The sequence below is a fragment of the Antechinus flavipes genome, chromosome 2, assembly GCF_016432865.1.
Source record: "Antechinus flavipes isolate AdamAnt ecotype Samford, QLD, Australia chromosome 2, AdamAnt_v2, whole genome shotgun sequence".
Lineage (NCBI taxonomy): Eukaryota > Metazoa > Chordata > Mammalia > Dasyuromorphia > Dasyuridae > Antechinus > Antechinus flavipes.
The window spans coordinates 490,074,347-490,096,436 of NC_067399.1; the positions used below are offsets into that span (position 1 = coordinate 490,074,347).

The 22,090-nt window shown below is 33.2% G+C and overlaps 1 protein-coding gene across 3 annotated transcripts in view; it reads left to right on the forward strand.

The window, feature by feature from the left end:
- FTO (FTO alpha-ketoglutarate dependent dioxygenase) overlaps positions 1 to 22,090 on the forward strand; it is a 435,871-nt gene that overhangs the window by 175,153 nt on the left and 238,628 nt on the right. For all 3 annotated transcript variants that reach the window (XM_051979857.1, XM_051979858.1, XM_051979859.1), the window contains exons 5-6: positions 1,263 to 1,342; positions 18,629 to 18,772. In XM_051979857.1, coding sequence (XP_051835817.1) covers positions 1,263 to 1,342; positions 18,629 to 18,772 — 224 coding nt within the window. The remainder of the gene's footprint in view (positions 1 to 1,262; positions 1,343 to 18,628; positions 18,773 to 22,090) is intronic.

Sequence of the window (22,090 nt, forward strand, 5' to 3'; positions counted from 1 at the left end):
CCTGAGACTAAAACATGCACCCAATAGGAGATAGTGGCTGAGACTTTTGGATAACAAACCAATTCTTTAAGGGGTAGCTTGGTGATGTCAAGATATTAGTCCTGATTCACTTGTGTTCATCCCCTAAGATCAGCTAAATTCCTTGAGACAAGAATAGATTGGTGATTATCAGGAGATACCAGGGGAGCTGGATTTCTCAACTTAATGTTGAGAAACATAGGTCAGCTGAATTCTGAAGTAAATTTAGAGACAAAGAAGCATGACTTAAGCAATTGCAGGACAAAAGCAATAATTTGTAAATCAGATCAATAAGAAAATGATATACAGTCAATTCAGTCTTCTTAGCTGAATATACTTATCAAAGGAGAATCTAAGAATTGATCTATTGTGGGTTGTATTTCCTCAAATTCATGTTGCTTCAAGACAGATTGTGTAGTCATTTTTATTGATGCAAAAAGTTGCAATAGTTTCATTAGATGGTGAGCTTTTTGAGGGCAATATGACTGTCTTTTTTTATTCCTAGCACTTAGCATATGGTAGGTGCTTAATAAAAGTTTATTGATTCCAACAATAAATAGGAGCCATTTTTGTTGTTGTTGATTATCCAGAAAAGTGGTCTATGGTTCTAGTACAAGAAATAATTTCTTGCTATTTGAGGAGTATCAGTCTTTCTTTTTTCCAATAAAAGATTTTATATCTAAAGTAACACTTTCTGACATGGTGCTTTTTCTGAGTTGACTGAGTAATTGAACTCCTGCTACTGCACATCCTACTTTGAACTTGATAGTAATATTATGCTGTCAGTTTTTACATAAAGTAGTCCTAGGCTTGAATTATGTTCTTCTGATACTTGGTTATTTATTGTACTGACTGGTCCATTGCCTAAAAATTGAGAGGGGAACGAAGGCTTTAAGTTGGGGAAGAATAAAGAAGAATGCTTTGGGCAGAGATGAAAGCTATCTTTCAGTAATACAGAAAGTTATAAATTGTCTTAGGAATTGAAAATATTTATATTCTGAAAAGGAATCCTATGGGAGAGAAAAGTAAGAACATTTGTGAAGAAAACTTCTTTAAAGAATTAAATGTCAACTTATAAAATAATTTTTGTTCTTCTTGAGGACTAAACTTAAGATTTGCTTTCCTTCTCCAGTTGGTAGTATACAGTAATAAATAGCTTAGTATTGATGGGTGTTTTGTAATAATGTAAATTTCATTTGTTCAGTTCTGTATTAAGTTATTTTGTTTTCTTTTTCTTCTTTTAGATGATCTTAATATAACCCATCAACATTGTGTTTTGGCTGGTTTGCAACCTCGATTCAGTTCTACCCACAGAGTGGCAGAGGTAAATAATAAAGATCTGCTGTGAATTTGGATGCATTAAGTAGTAGTTAAATGATCACTTAAAACACCACCATCAGCAAAGGTCTCATCTTCAATCTGGCCTCCTGGATAAATGGAAAAATAATAATAATATTTGAAAAGAGAATAGCTCTTGTCTTATTTAACTTTAATCTTTAAAATGCAGAACTATTCTATCTTACCTTGGAAAGGGGTGGTCTAATATCTTAGGACCATATGATTGTAATAGATGGAGTCCCTAAAGAGAAATGGCTGTATGGGAGGTTTCATCCTTAGTTCAGCAGGATAAAAGGTAGGAAGTGGCTACAGAAGAGAATGGAGGTGTGTTTTTGTACTTGTGCTCCTATGTGTTCTAGCTGTATCTGGGTTGGGGATGGTGGCAAATTTGCATTTTCCTTAACTTTTCAATTAGGTCTCTGGGCATGTGAGTGTTAATTTAAAGAGGCAACTTCTGTCCTTGGGACATAGAACATAAATTTAAGATCAACAGACCAGAATGGTTCTTGAAAGGACTTGGAATGCCAAAGGCTACCTTAATGAATAATTTGGTTGTCATTGCCAATGTGAGAATAACAGAGATGAAGCAAATCATTATTTCAGAAAAATTTTTGATGGTATTAAGATGAATACACACTCACCAGTATAGAACTAAATCTGTCTACTCTTCCTTCTGTACAATTCTTGTTGCTTACCTCCATAGAGGATCTACCTATCATCACAAAGGGCTAGTTTTCTTCATGAGTTGTTTTATTTTTTCAATTTCTATTTTTCTTTTAAATAAGTTTTATTAATTTTTTTATATCTTTATAGCAGTTTTTCCCATCTCACCCCCACAAAATTGAACCCTCCAATAAGATAGATATCTGATATGGAGACCATTTCTCATAATATGTATGTTATATTGCCCTCTATGTGCCTGTGTAGGATATCTGCTATGCAGTAGAAAGTCTGTGTCACCATTTCTTTTCCAGGATCATCCACTGGATTTTTCATTACGTGGAATCAAACTTCCATGTAGGTAGTGATCTTTTCATTCATGTTGTTGTAGTCATTACATACATTTTCTTTATTTTGCTTCACTTTGATGCAAAATTCACAAATTTTCCCAGAATAGATGGACTAATTTATTGCTCCAACAATCATTCAGGGTGTGGTATGCCTGACAAAAATCATTTTCATTTATAATTGTTTATAGTTTCGAGCTTAGTTGCTGGTTGGGCATTGGTAATGCTTGGTAGAATTCTAAGAATGCTATGCTTAGTGTCATCTTCAATTTAATTCCAAATCCATTGCCAGGAATGAAGAAACAGGATATAGAGTTGTCATTCTAATTGTAAGGAATATCCTTGTTCTTGACCCTAATTGTCCTGACCTTGACTCATTAATGACTATAGCGTTTAATTTTTGGTCTGTAAGATTGACCACAATATCCCTTAAAAATGTCACAGACTTAAGATAAGGTAGATATTTGTCTTCTCTTGTCAACTCTGTTTTTGTAAAGAGTGTTTTGAAGTTATATTTATAGGTATTTTCTGTGTTCTGGCGAGTTGTCACAGATATGTATTTTGGAGTGATTTTTGATAGAATTTCTCATTCCCTTGATTGTATAAGAAAGGTTTCTGATTAATCTCTATTATATGGAAGGTTGACTTTTAGTTTTAGATGGCTACTATATGCCATTGTAAGAGTCATATATTCTTATGTTTTAAAATATAGCTTTAAAAATAATTGTTTTGTCAAAATTTTGTCTGTATCTATTGTTATGTATTTTATTATTTATTAATCTTATTAGATAATAGTACATAGATGCCATCTAATAATATATTTTGATAATAATATTAAATCAACCCAGTATCCCTGATATAAATCTAACCTAATCATTGTATATATAATTTTTTTTGATATGTTACTATGTCTCTTACCAATATTTTATTTAGAATTTATATGTTGATATTCACTAGGGATATCTGTCTATTATCTTTTTTGGTTTGATTTCTGTGGTTTATTAATCAAACTCTTACTACTGGATATAGATTCCTATTCCTTCCTTTATATTTTGTGCCTCAAGAAAAAGTTTATACTTAAATTCCTGCTACTCTAGACAAAGTGAAAACTTACTTGTCTATCTTCTCAAATCTTGACTAGTTTTCACCTGAACCTACTAAAGCACTCCCTCCTCTCATATTTCTAGAGGTATTCCTTTGCATCATGTTGCCTTATATATTACGAGTTTTTTAATGAGAGGTTGAGATTTTTCCTCTTAAATTTCTGGTATTCACTTAATTTTTCCTGATTTTCTTGTTATAACTTTTAATCTTTTGATCTTCTATTGATATTCTCTTTGCTTTTTCAGTGAAAGTTTTTACATTTCAGTATTTTTCATTCTTTAGCCAAAAGGTAAAGTTTTATTTTAAATGAAGAAAAATCTGTTCGGGACAAGAGTTTTTTTTTTTTTTTTTTTTTTTAAAGAAAAATAAACAACACAAATAATTTTGTTCCCCAAATTCATTTCTTTCTTGGTCCTGCCCTAGCCACATTAAAAATAAGCATTTCTTAATTTTTCTTTACTTGCTATATTTGACATTTTGCTATTTGTTTATTTTTCTAGTTATAATTCTTTACTTATCTAGTTATATTTTGGAATACATGATTCAAGCTTCTTCTTTTTTTTTTTTTTTTTACTAAAAATTAATCTGTTTTCATTGTTTTTTTGTTTTTTTTTTAGCTCAGCAATGAAGTATTTGGTGTTTTTAAGTGTCATCTATTATCCTTTACTCTTTGGAATATCACATTTCAGTTCTTCCTTTGATTTCTTATGACCATAATGTAATTCTATAATTTTGTGACTGTTTTTCCTTAGAATTTGGAGAATTTTTTCCTTTCTCACTGAAGAATTTATTCTTTGATGTTATAAGTCTGAAATCTGATTGCAGTATTTCTTAGTAATTTAAATTCTGGGATTTTTGGTGTACATGGTCATTGGATTTTCTAATCTAAACTTTGCCATCTGTTTCCAATATTTCTTGGTAGTTTTTCTGAGTCATTTCTGAAGAGAATGGCATTCAAGGTGTTTGTTGTTGATTTTAAATAATGTTTTTCTGTAATGTCTGTAATCCTTAGGCCATCTCTTTGCACTCCATTTCAAGTTCTAATATTGTCTCTCCTGGATCTATTTTCCAGGTCAGTTGTTTTTCTAATGAAATATTTTATATTTTCTTCTATTTTTTCTTTTTTTTTGATTTGTTTAATTTTTGATATTTTATAGCTTTCACTGGCTTGATTCTAAATTTTAAGTTGTTATTTTCTTCAGTTAACTTTTGTACTTTCTTTAGCATTTGGCCAGTTGTACTTTTTTAAGGAATTGTTTTCTTTAATGGTTTTTGGTATCTCCTTTTCTATTTGGCCAGTTCTACTTTTAAAGCAATTTTCCAAGGCACTGACTCTTTTGATAATTCTCTTGTATCATTTTCATTTCTTTTTTCCAGTTTTTAAAAATTTAATATAAATAAATAAAAATAAATAAATAATAATAAAAATAAATATAAATAAAATAAATAATATAAATTTATATTGTATGATTTTCCATCTCCTTATTAAATTCTTTTATGAATTCTTTGGGCTTGAGACCACTTTCCATTTTTCTTTGGGGTTTTTCCTATAAATGTTTTGACACTGTTGTCCTTTTCTGAATTTGTGTCTTGGCCTTCCCTGTGCTCACAATAACTTTTCTATGATCAGATTTTTTTTGTTTTTGTTTTTGTTTTTTGCTTTTTCCCTGTCTTTTTTGAGCTCTGCTCCCAGGTATGAGGAGTACAGTCTCAGGCATTTTGTGACAGTTGCAGCAGGTCCTGGATGTTTATCTGGTACTGTACCAGTGCTGCCCTGAGACCCAAAGTCTCATATTTGGTGCTACACAGGAAGGGGGGGGGGTAAAGGAAGGAGTACTTTGTGGGGTGGCTGTCACTGCTGACAACTGTGGGATCTGGCAGCTTACCTGGTACTGAGCTAGGGTCCTAGGGGTGGTATCTGGGGTATGCTAAGGCCCTGAGGTATTTGTGCATTTCCCTGGGGCTACACTGAAGCTCTTGGAGGCTGGCTGCTGGAGGCTGCCTGATTGCCTGAGCTATACTGAAGCATGTGAAGGTCTTTTGTTCTCATTTTCTTTTGAACACTGGGTTATTAAATGTATTTTTTAAATTCTTATTTATATATTCTCTTCCATTGATCAACTTTTCTACTTTTTAATCAAAATACCAATTAGTTTTATGATTATTGCTTTGTAGTATGATTCGAACTCTGAAAATACAATATCCTCTTCTTTCCTATCTTTTTTATTATTTTCTTTAAGATTCTAGACTTTTTTATTCCTTTAAATAAATTATTTTACCTAGCTTTAAAAATTACCCCCTGTTAATTTGATTAGCAAAACACTCATTAAAAAATATTTAAGTAACATCATCATCTTAATTATATTGGCCTGGTTCAATTTGGAGAAATGACTCCTTTAGTGACGTGATTCATTATTTCTTTTTTAAAATGTTTTATAATGTATTTATATGACTTGGATATGTCCTGGTAGATTGGGTCCCAAATATTTTTTGCATTTTATTATTATTTTAATGTCCCTCTTACTTGTATTACTTTATCTTGTTTTTCTTATTGTCTTATAAAAATACTAAGGATTTTTGTAAGTTTTTTTTTTTTTTTTGTATTCAGCTACTTTACTGAATTTACCAATTTTTTTTCCAATTTGATGGTTTGCTGATTACACGAGGCATTCTAAGTGAACCATTATTGCAACCAAAAATGAACTTTTCTTGGCAATTACCAGTGTTTTATTTTTTAATTTCTTATTGTTATAGTAACATTTGTAGAACTATATCAAATAATAATGTGGAAAAAAGAGCCATCTTTGCTTTATTCTTGCTTTTATTAGAAAAACTTGTATTATGTCCTCACTGAAAACAGTGCTTGTACTTTTGGGGAATCTAAGGAATAGAATTAAAAATGATGCTAATCATTTGGGAAATTGCTTTTAAAATTGTGATTCATGAATATTACAGAATATTACTGGATTAAAAGAAACAAAAAACACGATTAATTACATTTACATGATTAGCTGGATAAAATAGAGCAAAACAAAACCCTTATATATAATGACTGCAATAATATGAATATAAAGGATAACCATAAAAAAATAAAAAATGAATGTTGCATTGTATATATTTTATATTGATTAGTTTTGCTGATTATTTTTATTTAAAAATATTATTTGTTCTTTACATTGGGAGAAGGGATATTGGAAAAAGTTCTGGCAATTTAAAGATAAATGATATCAGTAAAAACATTTTAAGAACAAAATAATGTCAGCTTTGACTTAGATATGTACTTTTTCATATTAAAGTAATACTTCCTTTATGATAGAATTTCAGGGTTTTTAAAAAATGTAACTGAATATTATACTTTGTCAAAGTCTTTTTGACCCAAGTCTGCATATTTTGATTTAGTTATCTGATTGTGGGGGTTGGATATTTTAATATGATTAATTATGTTTTTTCTAATATTGAACCATGACTGGTATAAATCCAAATTTGTTTTCATGAATAATTTTTTCATTGCCTTGCAGTATTTTTTAGGATTTTATTTTTAAAAATTGAATGAAGATTTATTAGTGAAACTGATCCACAGTTATTTTTCTTTACACACATGCACTTGTGTGGGTGTATTTGGTATTTGGCAGAATATAGCTCCTTTATGGCTCGTTCAATTTAAATGTCTGAGATTAAGAGCGGTTTCATGTTCATTATTTTTGTTGGTAATCATCCCTTTAAAAAAATTTCAATTTTGCTACCATATAATTGTGTCTGTTAAGTCCTAAAAATGTTTTTTTTCTTCTGTATTTTTTATGATTTTGCCTTGTTTACTTTTTAAATTTAGGTAATTTGATTGCCATTAAAAAAAAAAACAAATTAGTTTAATGTTCATCGGTTTTGTCAAAAAATTAGATTTAACTTTTATCATTTCCATAGTAATTTTATTTACCATTTTATTCATTTCTCCTCTAATTTCCAGAGTTTTAAAATTTTTTGAAGTTTTGCTAATTTTTCTTCTTGACATTTTCAAATTACATATCACATCATCTTTTAAAAAATTGGTAATGTATATTTTCAGGGATATAATTTTCCTCTGCTTACTATCTTACATGCATTCCAGATACTTTTAATTTGTTGTCTCAATGTTATTATTCTTTTCCACTTAATTATTAGTTGTTTTTATGATTTGTTCTTTGACCCTATTATTTTTCAGAATATAAATTTTTCAGGCTTTTTCTAGACATTTGTGTCTTTTGTTCTCATCATAGAAATCAGGAATTAACACTTTAAAAAATTTTTATTTCATTAACGTTTTTATTTACAAAACATATGCATGGGTAATTTTTCCAACATTGACCCTTGCAAAACTTTCTGTTCCAAATTTTCCCCTCCTCTCTCCCACCTTCTCTCCCAGATGGCAGGTAGTCCAATACATGTTAAATATGTTAAAATATATGTTAACTCCAATATATATATATATATATATATATATATATATATATATATATATATATACACATATTTATATAGTTATCTTGCTGCACAAGAAAAATTGGATCAAGAAGGGAAAAAAACCTGAGAAAGAAAACAAAATGCAGGCAAACATCAACAGAAAGAGTGAAAATGCTATGTTTTGTGGTCCACACTCAAGTTACCATAGTCCTTCTGTCTCTGGATGTATATGCCTCTCTTCATCTCTGAACAATTGGAACTGAATTACTATTATTGTTATGTTCTACAATATTTATTCACTATTACTGCTTTAACAAAGCAAAACATGTTGAAAAGTATGTACATTCTTTAATACTCCCATTCCTGAAATAACATCAGCATTAAATTCTCCAAAAGTTAGTTTAGTTTTTTTTTTTTTTTTTACAATTTCTTTTTTGTTTACCTTACTATTAGATTTTTTTTCAGTTGCAGGAGAGAAAAACATTACAATTCCTACAACTATTGTGGTACTAACTGTGCCTTTTGAACTTCAATTAACCTTCCATGAAGGAATTCAGTGTCTGTGACATTTTGGCATAAATCTGTTTTGATTTTGCAGCGATTCTGGTCTATGGTATCTTTAACCTTAATGTAGTTTTCTTATTTATATTTCTTGACATTGTGAATTTTTATTTTTCTTTATCTTGATGACTTGACTGTGATCTCTAGTTTTTCACAGTAACCTGATTGATCATGATCATTTTTGTTTCAGCCTCTCATTTTCATACTTTCTGTCTATTGTTTTCATTATTGTATGCTACTAATTGTTCGGTTTTCTTTTCTTATTCTGATATTTTCATTTTATTGGATTGTTTAATCCATTCACATTTACAAATATAATTATTAGGGCTATGTTTTCTTTTTCATATTAAGTTTTGAAGTTAATAATTAATTGTAATAATTTTTAACCTTTTAATTGTTGGTATATTTTTCTTGTAATTTATTTTGCTTGTGTTGCTTCCTTGTTTGTTATTAAGATACTAGGAGACATCCTAATCTCCAGAGCTAAGTCCCAGCAAGAAATTGTCCCCTGAGTTTTACATACAACAATCTTTTGAGCTTACTTTGTGGATGATCTTAGCCAGAGCTAAATCCAGAAATGTTTCTGGTTATAAAGTGCTGCCTGTTGTGCCATCATACAATAATGTATCACATCATTGCTGTTAACTCTTCATTGTCAGGCATACAACTCATTGTGCAGCCACTGGTGTAAGTATTGAGATCTTCCCATTCTAAAGCAGGTCCTTTGACTAGGGGCAAGGCTCCAGCACATGTATCCTTACTTGCAAGCTATTTCCCTCACTTTGAAATTAAACTTTTGTTCGATTCCTGACTCTTCTATCCTGCTTTGTTCAACTCTGGCCACTTACATATTGGAGACTGGTTTCTTCTGGTTAAATCTGTCTGTTGCCACAGACTTTCTCTTCTCCCCAATCATTACTTATTACATCCCAAATTCCTTGAATTTGTTTATTTTATTAATTTTATTCATTTATTTGTCTATTTATTTCTTCTTTTTTGACTACTTTCCCTGCTCAGTTCAGCATGTAGTTCAAAATCTTTTCTTCATTTCTCATTTTATGTAACATTATGTATTTAAACTTTCCCCCCAGATGTTATTTCTCTACTCTTCTTATCCTGAATAGTTCATGGACAATAGTCATTCTTGTTCTATTCTATATATTTCCTTTGTTTTCCTTTTAAAGGTAGAACTTTTAAAATTGAACCAAACAAAAATTGAACTCTTTCTTCAGTTCCATTTCTTTGTTATTGTATATATAAATCTTACCTAATCCTTCATATTTTCTGCCATGTCTTATTCTAAGAAATAATTTATGGATCTTATAGCATAATCCAACTCCAAGCATCCTTTGCATAATTGTGTTGTATTCCTGTTATTGTGCTTTTGTGTCTATATTCTACGCTACTACTTAGAACTTATTTACTTTAGGGATTTATTTGTCTCATCTTCTGTCATAGAGTACAGTACTGAGAGATTTTGTTAAGATTATTAAATTCATTATAAAGTTGATTTCTTATTCCAGATATAAAAATCCTCTTCCCCCAATCATGATAATATTCCTTAATGTTCACTTTTCCTTTTCCCTTCTTGGATAAGATGCTTCTTCTATTCTTCCCATCCCACTATAATCCATTCTCTTTATGTTTTTATCCTATGTTTTCATAATTCCTTCTTTCCTCTCCAATTTTGCTGATAAGCTGAAAAAATTGTTAATTCTTTTCTGCTCACCTGTGGATTTGGTGGGTATGTATCTCCAGTTTATTCTACTTCTCACCTTTTTTAATTTTGTTCTTGGTTTTTTTTTTTTTTTAATATGTTATCTTTCCTCCCCAACTTGTAAATGACTCATTAATGGAGGAGGGAGGTGTCACAGGGATTTAGGTAAAGGAGTGTTAATTCAGCTCTTGCTCATTTCCCTGTTCCTGATTTTTAAAAAGTTTTTTCTTAAATCCATAACCCTTTAAAAATCATCCCTTCATGATTCGTCTTTTTTGATTTTAGCTTTCAGTTTAGCCTATTTTTCTGGGAGAAAAACAGTCTAGAAATAATGAACCAATTTATTGTTTTCTCAACTTTACTTAATTATCTTGTTTGTTTCTCCTTTTTGGAGTGTTTGAAAATCAAATAGTCTCATCCAGAGGTGGGGCATAGGAAGCATCCAGGAATGCCTCAAAGATTTTTCTTTGGTTGAGGATTCATCTTTTCCATTTAGCATTAAAATCAGCTTTTTAAGACACATTGTTGTTGGTCAGTCTGAATGCCTTTGCTTTTTGGAATATTCTGTTCCATTCTTCTTTTCAAGTTTCATGTGACTAGGTAAATTCTGAATTATTCAAATTGATCTTCATTCATATTTGAAGGTCTTCTGGATTTTTACAAAATTTGTTGTTAATGAAATTAACTGTCATATGGAGTTTTAAGAAAGGACTCTCCTCCATCTACATTGATATTTGGATTTTTGGATTAGAGCAAAAGGGCTTTGTTATCTGTATTAAAAAGTTTTAGCCACTTAAAAAAAATTCTTGCAGTATAGCATTTAGATTTTTTAAAAAAATTGTTCTATTCTAACTAGAATTGTATAGTCCTTAAATTCTCTTTCCACATCCTATCTTAAAGATCCTTTTTGTTGTTTTTTAATATAATTTAGATGTTCTTTTAATGTTGGCGCCTTTTGCTTTTCTTCTTCTCCTTTTTTTTCCATTTCTGCATTTTTAAGTTCCAGATCTATCATTTTCTCTTTTAAAACTTTTATGCTTTGGAAATAATCATAATTTTGTCCAAGTTTTGTAATTTCTTTTTTAAAACTTTGCTTTGAGATCTTTGATTTCCGATCCTAAACTGTGTTTCATTTAGCCTAATAATTTTATTTATTGTTATTGTTGATGATTTTTTTTTTGCTTTTGTCTAATGATTCTGAGTATTTTCTAAAATGCTCATTTTGAACAGGAATTTTGGTTTATTTTCCTTCATGGTATGCATATTTATTGTGCTCTGGCCTTTCTTTGACATTTTACTCAAATTCCCTGTCTTCATGAATGTTTCTATCCCTTTATCTGCTTGTGAGATAGGTTTTTAATCAGACCTTATCCCTTGGCCTTTTGGTATTTCAGCCCTACTCTTGTACACTCAAGCATTTATGTCTTATTTCCATTCTTCTCAGTTTTTGTCTCCTTTCCCTTCCACAAATGTACAAACCATAACACCCTTATTTCTCCCCTGTCCTAGGTATCATCAGCCTTCTTTCCCTCTACTTAGCTCTATATTGTCCTTGTCTTTCATCTGTGTCTCTTCTAGTTACTTTCTATTTTCTTGGCTTTTCTGTGCAGAATCAGTGTCTTCAGTATCTTGTGAGCGAGTTTCAGGCTGAGTCACTACTATGGGAAGACCAAGCCCAGACCACCAAAGCTATACCCTGAAGCAAATAAATGCTGAGTTCTGAGGGATTTGGGGTCCTCTTCTCTATTGCTTTTGACACAAGGCCCCATTGTTAGCCCCTGTTTCTGTTTAAATACTTTACATTTTTTAACTTATACAAAGGGATATTTACTTTGAACATATGGCAGAAGTGAAGTTCAGAATTTGTTCCTCTTCTCCCATACTCCCCAGCACCTTGAGCATTTAATCTCATCTCAGTTCTTACATTGTTAGCTCAACCATATTTATACTTAAATGCAGCACCCTACTTTATAAAGTTTTGTGTCAGATACTACTGGGCTGAAACACCAATGCTGGACTAGCCAACTGAAAAAAATCAAATTCTAAAAAAACCAAAAGCTTACTCTCTTGATCTTTCAAAACTCAGCAATATGGGAGGCCCGCAGTTCTTCACCTAGAATAGAAAAGAACAATTTCATTTGCCAAGGAATCTGGGCTATGTGGCTTTAATGGAGAGATTTCAGTGTCTTTCCCCATTGCAGAATTAGCTCACACTGGTCATTGTGAGTGCAGGAATACAGACATATGCAGAGCATCTTAAAGGAATAAAGTGAAGCTAGCAAACCTTTTGGAATGTCTTTACCATGGTCCAAAAGTTTCCTCTTTTATCCCACTTGGCTGACCAGGATCATTTTTCAGAACATCTCCAAATATCCCAGTATCCCTCTAAGACACGTTATCATGGCTCTTCCAGAAGTAGAATCCCTAGGCTGTCTACATGGGGAGAAGCCTTTAGAGATCCCCTGAGTGTACAGCATGATTGTTTAATGATTATAATAGTTTTTTCACCCTGTGTGTATTTCTGCCCTCTTATATTGTAAATTCATTTTTACTTAGTCTGGATGTGGCGCATGGTTCCTTTTTCTGAGGTTTTCAGATTGTCAAGTTTGGAGGAAAACAACTATTCCATTTGATTATTTGATCCCCCTCTTTCTCTTAAGGTCCGCAAATTATGCCACTAAGTTTTCAGGCATGTGCCTTCTTATATTCTTCATCAGAAGTCATTTTTCTCTCACCCAAATCCCATCATTTCTTAAATTAAAGTATATTTTAGAAAGCCAGTTCTCCTTCAGGTTCTGACTTGCTTCTGAAAACTGCTGTTGAATGTAACAGGGATTGGCTGCTCTTCTGTTTGTCTGCTTAGGGAATGATTTTACTTTCATTCACTTCATTCACTCACCATTTATACTTAACTGTTAATGACCCAAGAAAACTGGCTGATTTTCCTTCCTATTCCTTTGCCGATGAACTTCTGTTGCAAACTTTAGACTTCTGGCCTATTTTAGTTTGGTCCATTTGGTTTAGATATAGTTGTAAGGATGGAGGTCATGGGTTGCTGCTTGCCCCATACCATTTGAAAATACTCTCTCAGAGAGAGAGAAAATACTCTCAGAATTTAGTTACTCTCAGAACTAAGTTAGTCAAGAACACTTTTCCAAATTAGGGGAGATGAGAAGACGGGTAGGCCATTCCTCTAAGAAGCTTATATGAACTAAAGTGAGATGTCCAGAGTGTGGCCATCCAGAGTTTAGTCAGAAAAATCTAATAGCCCACAGACAAAGAGAAAGAAAATAGGACTAAACTGTGGGAAGGGAACTCTTGATTGTTGATTAGCTCTACAGGAATCTCAGATCAGATTATAGAATACCACTTTAATCACTCCCCAGGGGCTGAGGGAAGTTCCCGAAAGGGATCCTGCTCTTTCTCCTACTTCCCTTTCTGGGCCTATCTTTGCCTAAATGATTTTCTTCTAAGAACCTGACTTTTGCCTCAGCCACAAAGAGGCCAGAAGATAGATAGAAATATACAGTAATGCAGAGTACCCAACTTCTGCCCAAATGTTAGAAATTTTCCTAACTGGGAGCTTGGAAATGTGAGAATACCCCTAATTTTTTTGTTCAATATTAACTTTCTCAAGTAGCCAAAAATGGGATCTTGTGGAATTGAAGGGCTGTTATAGTGTCTCTAGGCTTAAAACAAAATAAGTATCATAACTATTAAGGATAGATAGATGAGCAAGCACTTAGAATGTGCCAGACACTGTGGTAAGCATTGGAATTACAAGTGCTAGTAGACAATCTACCTTCAAGGATCTTACATTCTAATGAGGGAAAGGCAATACAGAAGGGGGGACAGAATGGAAAGGATACCCACAATTGGTGAAGAGTGACAAGCCAGGAGCAAAGTGAGCAAGACTGGGGCTTCTGAAATTATGGTCATCTGCAATCGAAAATCCCAAACTAGATAACAGACCTTAAGATGGAGATTTCTTCAAGTTTTTCTAGCAATTATGAGTTTGTATTTTGTGTATGCTTAAGCCTCCGAAGGGTGTTTCACAAAACCAAAAATAGAAATAGCAGTTCTTATTCGTTTTGCATCCTCATGTCTTTGGATAGTGATTTTAACATTGAAATTCTAATCATAGATTAGATTAGATATGAATGACTTGCTTTTTGCCATCTCTGCCCAATTCATGTTGTGTTGAAAATTCACTGACATAGAAATACAGTCTTAAGAAATTAAGTTTCTTAAAAAGAATGTCAATTTTTTTAATTGTTGAAAACCAGATCATGTTTGAAGTCATTATTTGGTTTAGGGCTGTGTGGTGGTGGCAGAAATGTGCTTTGGTTTAGACATAAAATACTTTTTTGTATGTAAAGTGAGGGCCCTGGGAGCTGTGGGATTCTGATATTAATTAGAATTTGCTCCAATTAGAATCAATAAAGCCTTGGAGTTGGCTCCAAGGTTCTGCTTTCTGTTCTTTGTTTTCCCAAATCCTCAATGGTCTTATCTCATATGAGATGGAAATTCTGATGCAAAAACTTCCAGGACCAGAAGAGTCAATTTTCAAGGTTATTCTTAGGGATTTAATTTAAATGATAAATATTAAAATAAAAGATATGTTTTAGATATATTCTTTTCCTTTTTGTCTGAAATGTTTTTATATCTTTACATTTATAGTTAAAGGGAGTCATATTGTTATCAAAACAAATGGATACAGGTACAATCAGGCTGTAATCCCTTGTGAACATGAGACATTTTTCTCTTCAAATATGAGGAAAGAGTCCTTTTGAAGAAAATCTGGCACTTCACACAGAGGGAACAGTTATTTGTCTTATGTTGACAGTTTCATACCATTTGTTATCTAGATTTTAAGTTTCTTGAAAACAAAGTCCATATCTTATTCATTTTATATAATTATATAGTGACTAGTGGAGTTTGGCACACTCATTGAATTTTCAATAAATGTTTATTGTAATGGAAGAAAATAAATATTTTTCTTATGAGTCTAATGCATGTGCATCACAAAACAGTTATGTTCACACTTCAAATTGCTCTTGCTTCATGGAAGGGTGCTTATTCCTTTGGTTTCACTGCAGAAGGATAGCACACTAACCTTATCACTTAAGCTTTCTCCCCCTCATTTGCAACAATATTTTTGCTACCCATAGTCACATTCCTTCCCTTCCGAAATCACAAAAATTGAATTATATTGAGGATCCCAAACTTCTGATTTCCACTTCCTTGTGAAGTTCTCCTGGTACCAACGATTGATCTGCTCAGGTACTTATTTCACAGACCTTGAGCTTGTGTCTACTGCTATACTTCTCTAGTCCCATCATTGAGGCTCTGAATTGCCACGTAAGCAGTTTTTTTTAGCTGTTGCATGCTTTTCTTTTCTCCCATTTGTTTTAAAACCTTTCAAACCTTTTCAATTTTGACAATATAAATCAAGTCTTTTCTTAACACTGCTGATCTGTCTCACATGGTCTTGAGAAACTGGTCTGATCTGGTCATCTCTGACCATGAGGTTTAATGTACCATGAGATGAAAATAAAAGCCTAAAAATGTATTCTGTGATATTTTCTTCATCAGTTTATTACTAGATAAATGTTTAGAGAACATTTACTTTTGAGTACTAGTGACTGTTCTAGGTGTTGTACAAAAATGAAAGAGCCCCTGCCCTCCAAGGTATTTGCTTTTTATAAAGGGAAACACATACCAATAAATACAAATTTATATACAAATACAAAGTCTTTTAGTGGAGCATGAGAACAGCAATGGGGGAAAATGAAGACAAGTCTAATGTAAATAGGAGCTAGGCATTTTGAATCAGTCAACAAGCATTTAATCATCACTGAGTATGTTCTAGGCAATGTGCTAAGTAAGCCCTGGGGGTACAAAGAAAAATAAATATTTGTCTCTAGTCCTCAAGTAGCTCACATTCTTGTGAGAGAATTAATATATACATCTTGAATTGAAGATAATCTCAGAAGAGAGGAACTAGGGTTTGGGAGGTAGGGATAGAATATTACCAGAAGAGACCCCCTGCAGAAAGTGAGATTTGAGTCATAATGGAAGCCAGGGGGCAGAAATGAGAAAGGAGAACATTCCTGGCACAGAATAGCCAATGTAAAAACATGAAGATGGAAGATGAAGTATTGTGTGTGAGGAAGAGTAAGAAGGGTAGTATCTCACTCAATATGGATATAGAAATCTATGTTTCCTGTAGGAAAGTAGGAAGGGAAAGGGATATATGAAGAGGGGAGGATGATGGAAGTGAGGACATATTAGGGGAGGGAATGGTCAAAACAAAACATTTTTGAGGAGGGACAGGTTGAAAGGAGAGAGAAAATAGAATTAATAAATGGAGGGAAATCTAGTTAGCAGTAGTAATTGTAAAAGGGATTTTGAAGCAAATTTATTTGATAAAACCTCATTTCTCAAATATAGAGGAAACTAGGTTAAATTCATATATATAAAAAAGAGCCATGCCCCAATTGATAAATGATCAAAAGATATGAAACTATGCCCAGAGGATTATAAAGTCATGCATATCCTTTGATGTAACAATACCATACTTGACATGAATCCCAAAAAAAAATTTTAAAAAAGGAAAAGGACCTATAAGTACAAAAATATTTATATCAACTCTCTTCTCAAGGGAAAAATTGGAAATTGAGGGGATGATCATAAATTAGAAAATGGCTAAATAAATTGTCATATGTGTTTATGATGGAATTTTACTGTTCTGGGGGAAATGATGAGCAGAATGCTCTCAGAAAAACCTGGAAAGTCTTCCATAAACTCAAGCAAAGTGAAGTGTGCTGTGTACAAAGAAATAGCGATGTTGTGGGATGATCAGCTGTGAATGACTTTGCTATTTTTAGCAATTCCATGCTCCATGACTATTCTGAAGGACTTAGGATGAAAAATCCTATCCATACCTAGACAAAGAATTTACTGTGTCTGAATACAGATTGAAGCTTGCTAGTGTTCTCGCTCTCTCTCTCTCTCTCTCTCTCTCTCTCTCTCTCTTTCTCTTTCTCTCTCTCTCTTTCTCTCTCTCTCTCTCTCCCCTTCCCCCTCCCTCTCCCTCCTTCTCTTCTTCCCTCCCTCCCTCCAGTTTTTTAAAGGAGGAAAACCTGTATATTTTTTAAAATTTTATTTATTTTTAATACACATTACTTTATGAATCATTTTAGGAGAGAAAAATCAGAACAAAAGGAAAAAAACCATGGAAGAAGGAAAAAAAACAAAAAGAAGTGAACATAGCATGTGTTGATTGACAGTTCATATCTCCATAGTTCTTTTTCTGGCAGATAGCATTTTCTCTCCAAAGTCTACTGGGATTGCTTTGGATCACTGAACCACTGAGAAGAATCAAGTCTTTGATACTCATCACACATTCTTGCTGTTATTGTGTACAATGTATTTCTGGTTCTGCTTGTTTTGTTCAGCATCAGTTCATGTAAATCTTTCCAGGTCTTTTTATTTTATTTATTTATTTTGCTGAGGCAGTTGGGGTTAAGTGACTTGCCCAGGGTCACACAGCTAGAAAGTGTTAAGTGTCTGAGACCAAATTTGAACTTGGGTCCTCGTGATTTCAGGGCTGGTGCTCTATCCACTGCACCACCTATCTTCCCCTTCTAGACCTTTTTAAAATCAGCTTGTCATTATTTTTTTTATAGAATAATAATATTCTATTACCTTTATGTACCACAGCTTATTCACCCATTTCCTAGTTGATGGGCATCTACTCATTTTCTTTGTAACCACAAAAAGAGCTGCTATAAACATTTTTCTACATGTGGCCCTCCATTATGGGAAATCTATATTTTCTTTCACAACATTACTTTTAGAAATGTTTTGTGTAATTTCAATGTACTTTCTTAATGGGACCTGGGGTTGGGGATAAAGGAGAGAATCTGGAACTCAAAATTAAAAAAAAAATTGTTTAAAAATGTGTTTTAAATGTAACTGGAGAAAAATTAATTTTTTTTAAAAGAAGGGCAGTGTAGGTAGATCTTAAAGTATGTAAAGGGGAATAAAGTGTCAGATGAGTGGAAAGATATGATGGTGCTAGTTGTGAAGATTTTTAATTGCCCAAAATTTTATATTTGATCCTGGAAATAATAGGGAGCATAAATTATTGAGTAGGAGTGTGACATGGGAAATCACTGTATATGAGGTCACCAAAGGACTACATCTCAGGACAGAGTCTTCTGATTCTGAGTGAGAGAGTTCAGGAGCTAGTGCCTTCCAGGCATGGAAACCAGGCTGTCCAAAGGCCTGGAGAAAGAGGGTAAATATGTAGTAGTAATACTACATAGTAGCAGAATAGTAAGTAGGAAGATACAAATGGTAGAAAGAGAGTAGAAAGAGTGACTTGATGAGACCTGGATTTTGATTCTAATCTTGATACTTCATCTTTTTTCTTTTACAGTGCTCAGTGGGGACTCTGGATTATATTTTTAAACAATGCCAGTTGGCAATGCAGAATGTGTGGGATGACATGGAGCCTAAAACCATGCATTTAAGATCACTGGAGCCATTGGTTGTCAAACAGGGGGAGGAAATTCATAATGAGGTAAGAACGATAGGAGAGAAATTATTTATATAGGCATTCTGGGAAGAATTTATCAACATCACATCTCAAATACATTTCTTATTTCTATATTATTTCTCTGGGGTGGAGTGCTGAGAGAGGACTAGCATCTCTGATATGAGGGGTGCTGATCCCTTTTCAGGGATGTTTATCCACCAGCGGCTGGTATCCACTTCAATCAACTCTCATTTGTGACTTCAAGAAACTGTAGCCTGCTTAACAGCCACAACCTGGTGAACATCCCCATAGACCAGTTGGAGGGTCGCTGACAGGCCTCAAATCCATTGGTGAGGCAGGGGAATATTTACCAGAGCATGTGAAGACTTCTGCTAGAGGAATGGGTGAATGAGAATAATTTTTTCCAGTGACTGTGCAGATGGTTGAAGCAGGCATTGTGGAGGTTAGAGTTTAGTTAGACAGTGAAAATGCCAAGGTCATCTACTGCATCTCAGACCCTCATTAGTCATCCTAGCTTTTTTTCTGCCACTAGACTTTAATGACTTAGGGAGTGAAGCTGAAGATTTTGTCACTCTGCTTCACATAAATCCGATTCTTGTGCAAGTTAAATTATCACCCTCAAGATACTAATAATCCTCTTTGAAATGAACAGAGAACAAAATTATTTCTCTGTCTTTGTATTTTAGAAGGCCTATATATCCCAGGTAAAAGGCAGTCTTGATTCTCAAAGGAATGACTATTTACTTGTTTCTGAAACTTAAATCCAAGGATTCATTTCAATTCAACAAGCATTTATTAGATTTGACCATGTTACCTTTTCTTTTCCCATCACTCAACTCCACTCACTTCATGTTGCCTCCAAGATCAAATACAGATTTTTGTTTGGTATTTAGTACCCTTAATAATCTGATCCCTTCCTACCCATCTAGTTTTCTTATGCCTTACTCCCTCTATGTACTCAGCAATCTAATGATAACGCGCCTCCTTGGTCTCCTTAGAACTAGTATTCCTTTTGACCCTGGACATTTTCATTTGCTGTCCCCCATGACTTTCCTTTCTTACTTCTTCCTCTTAACTTTCCTTCAAATTTTGGCTAAAATCCCACTTTCTTTTTTAAAATTAATTAATTGATTAATTTTATTATAGCTTTTTATATACAAAGCATATGCATGGGTAATTTTTCAACATTGATCCTTGCAAAAACTTCTGTTTCAACTTTTCCCCTCCTTCCCTCCATCCCCTTACCTAGATGGCAGGTAGTCCCACTCATGTTATATATGTTAAAGTATATGTTGTATTTAACATGTATACATATTTATACAGTTATCTTGTTGTACAAGAAAGATCAAATTTAGAAATGTCAATAATAACCTGGGAAGAAAAAAACAAAAATGCAAGCAAACAATAACAGAAAGAGTGGAAATGTTACGTTGTGGTCCATACTCATTTCCCAGTGTTCTTTCTCTGGGTGTAGCTGGTTCTGTTCATTACTGATCAGTTGGAACTGATTTGGATCCTCTCATTGTTGAAGAGAGCCACGTCTATCAGAATTGATTCTCATATAGTCTTGTTGTTGCCATGTATAATGATTTCCTGGTTCTGTTCATTTCACTCAGCATCAATTCATGTAAGTCTCTCCAAGCCTCTCTGTATTCATCCTGCTGGCCGTTTCTTATAGAACAATAATATTCCATAACATTCATATACCACGACTTATTCAGCCAATCTCCAATTTCCAGTTTCTAGCCACAACAAAGAGGGCAGCCACAAACATTTTAGCACATACGGGCCCCTTTCCATTCTTTAATATCTCTTTGGGATATAAGCCCAGTAGTAACACTGCTCACAAAGGGTAAGCACAATTTGATAACTTTTTGGGCATAATTCCAGATTGCTCTCCAGAGTGGTTGGATCCGTTCACAACTCCACCAATAGTGCATCAGTGTCTCAGTTTTCCCACATCCCCTACAACGTTCATCATTATCTTTTCCTGTCATCTTAGTCAATCTGAGAGGTGTGTAGTGGTATCTCAGAGTTGTCTTAATTTGCATAAAACCCCACTTTCTACAAGACACTTTTCCATGTTCCCCTTAATTCTAGTACTTTCCTCTGTTGATTATATCCAATTTATTCAGCATATATCGTGCTTGTACATAAATTTTTGCACATTCTTTTCCATTAGATCAGTGAGCTCCCAAGAACAGGTTCTCTTACATTTTTTGTATCTTCTGCTCAGGGCCTACCACATAGAGTATGCAATTAATGAATGTATTTTTCAATAAGTCGCTGATAAGGATGATTTTAGAGAGGCCTGGAGAGAGTTACATGAACTAATGTTAAGTGAAATGAGCAGAACCAGAAAATCATTGTACACGGCAACAGCAAGATTATATGATGCTCAATTCTGATGGAAGTGGCCCTTCTCAACAATGAGATGATTCAGGCCAGTTCCAATAATTTTGTGATGATGAAAATCATCTACACCCAGAGAGAGAGAGTGGGGACTGAGTGTAGATCATAACATAGCATTTTCACTTCTTTTATTGTTGTTTGCTTGAATTTTATTTTTTTCTCATTTTTTTCCTTTTTGATCTGATTCTTCTTGTGCCACAAGATAATTGTATAAATACATATGCCTATATTGGATTTACATATATGTTTACCATGTTTAACATATATTGGATTACTTGCCATTTAGGAGAAGGGGTGGGGGAAAGGGAGGGAAACTGGAGCATAAGGTTTTGCAAGGGTCAATGGTGAAAAATTATCCTTGCATATATTTTGAAAATGAAAAGCTTCAATTAAAATAAAAATAAGTTCCTGCTAAGAGTCTGATTATATATAGATATAGATATAGATGTTGAGAGAGTAAGTATGAGGAGAACACAAATACAGACTATGAAATAGTCTGCTTTCAAAGAACTTGTTTTTTTCATTGGGTAGATACAGCCTTTATGCAAGTAAGTATATAATTTACAAAGGAAAAATAACATAGAAGAAAAGGAGCATGAATAAGTGGGATCAGAGGTTGCTCCTGAGCTGTCCTTTGAACAAGATATGAGGTTCTTTGAGTTAGGAGTGCAGAAAAATACATTCTAATCAGTCACTGGGCATCATTAAGTGCCAAGCACTATCTAAGTCCTGGAGAAACAAAATATATATGTATATAATATTATTATGTATAACATATATTTATATATGACATATATGTATGTAATATATACTATTTTTATATGAATAATATATATGTATATATATAAACATATACAATATTAAAACGGGGCAAAAGACATTTCCTGCTCTCAAGGAGCTCACAAGGGTTCAGTGGCCTCGCTAATCTTG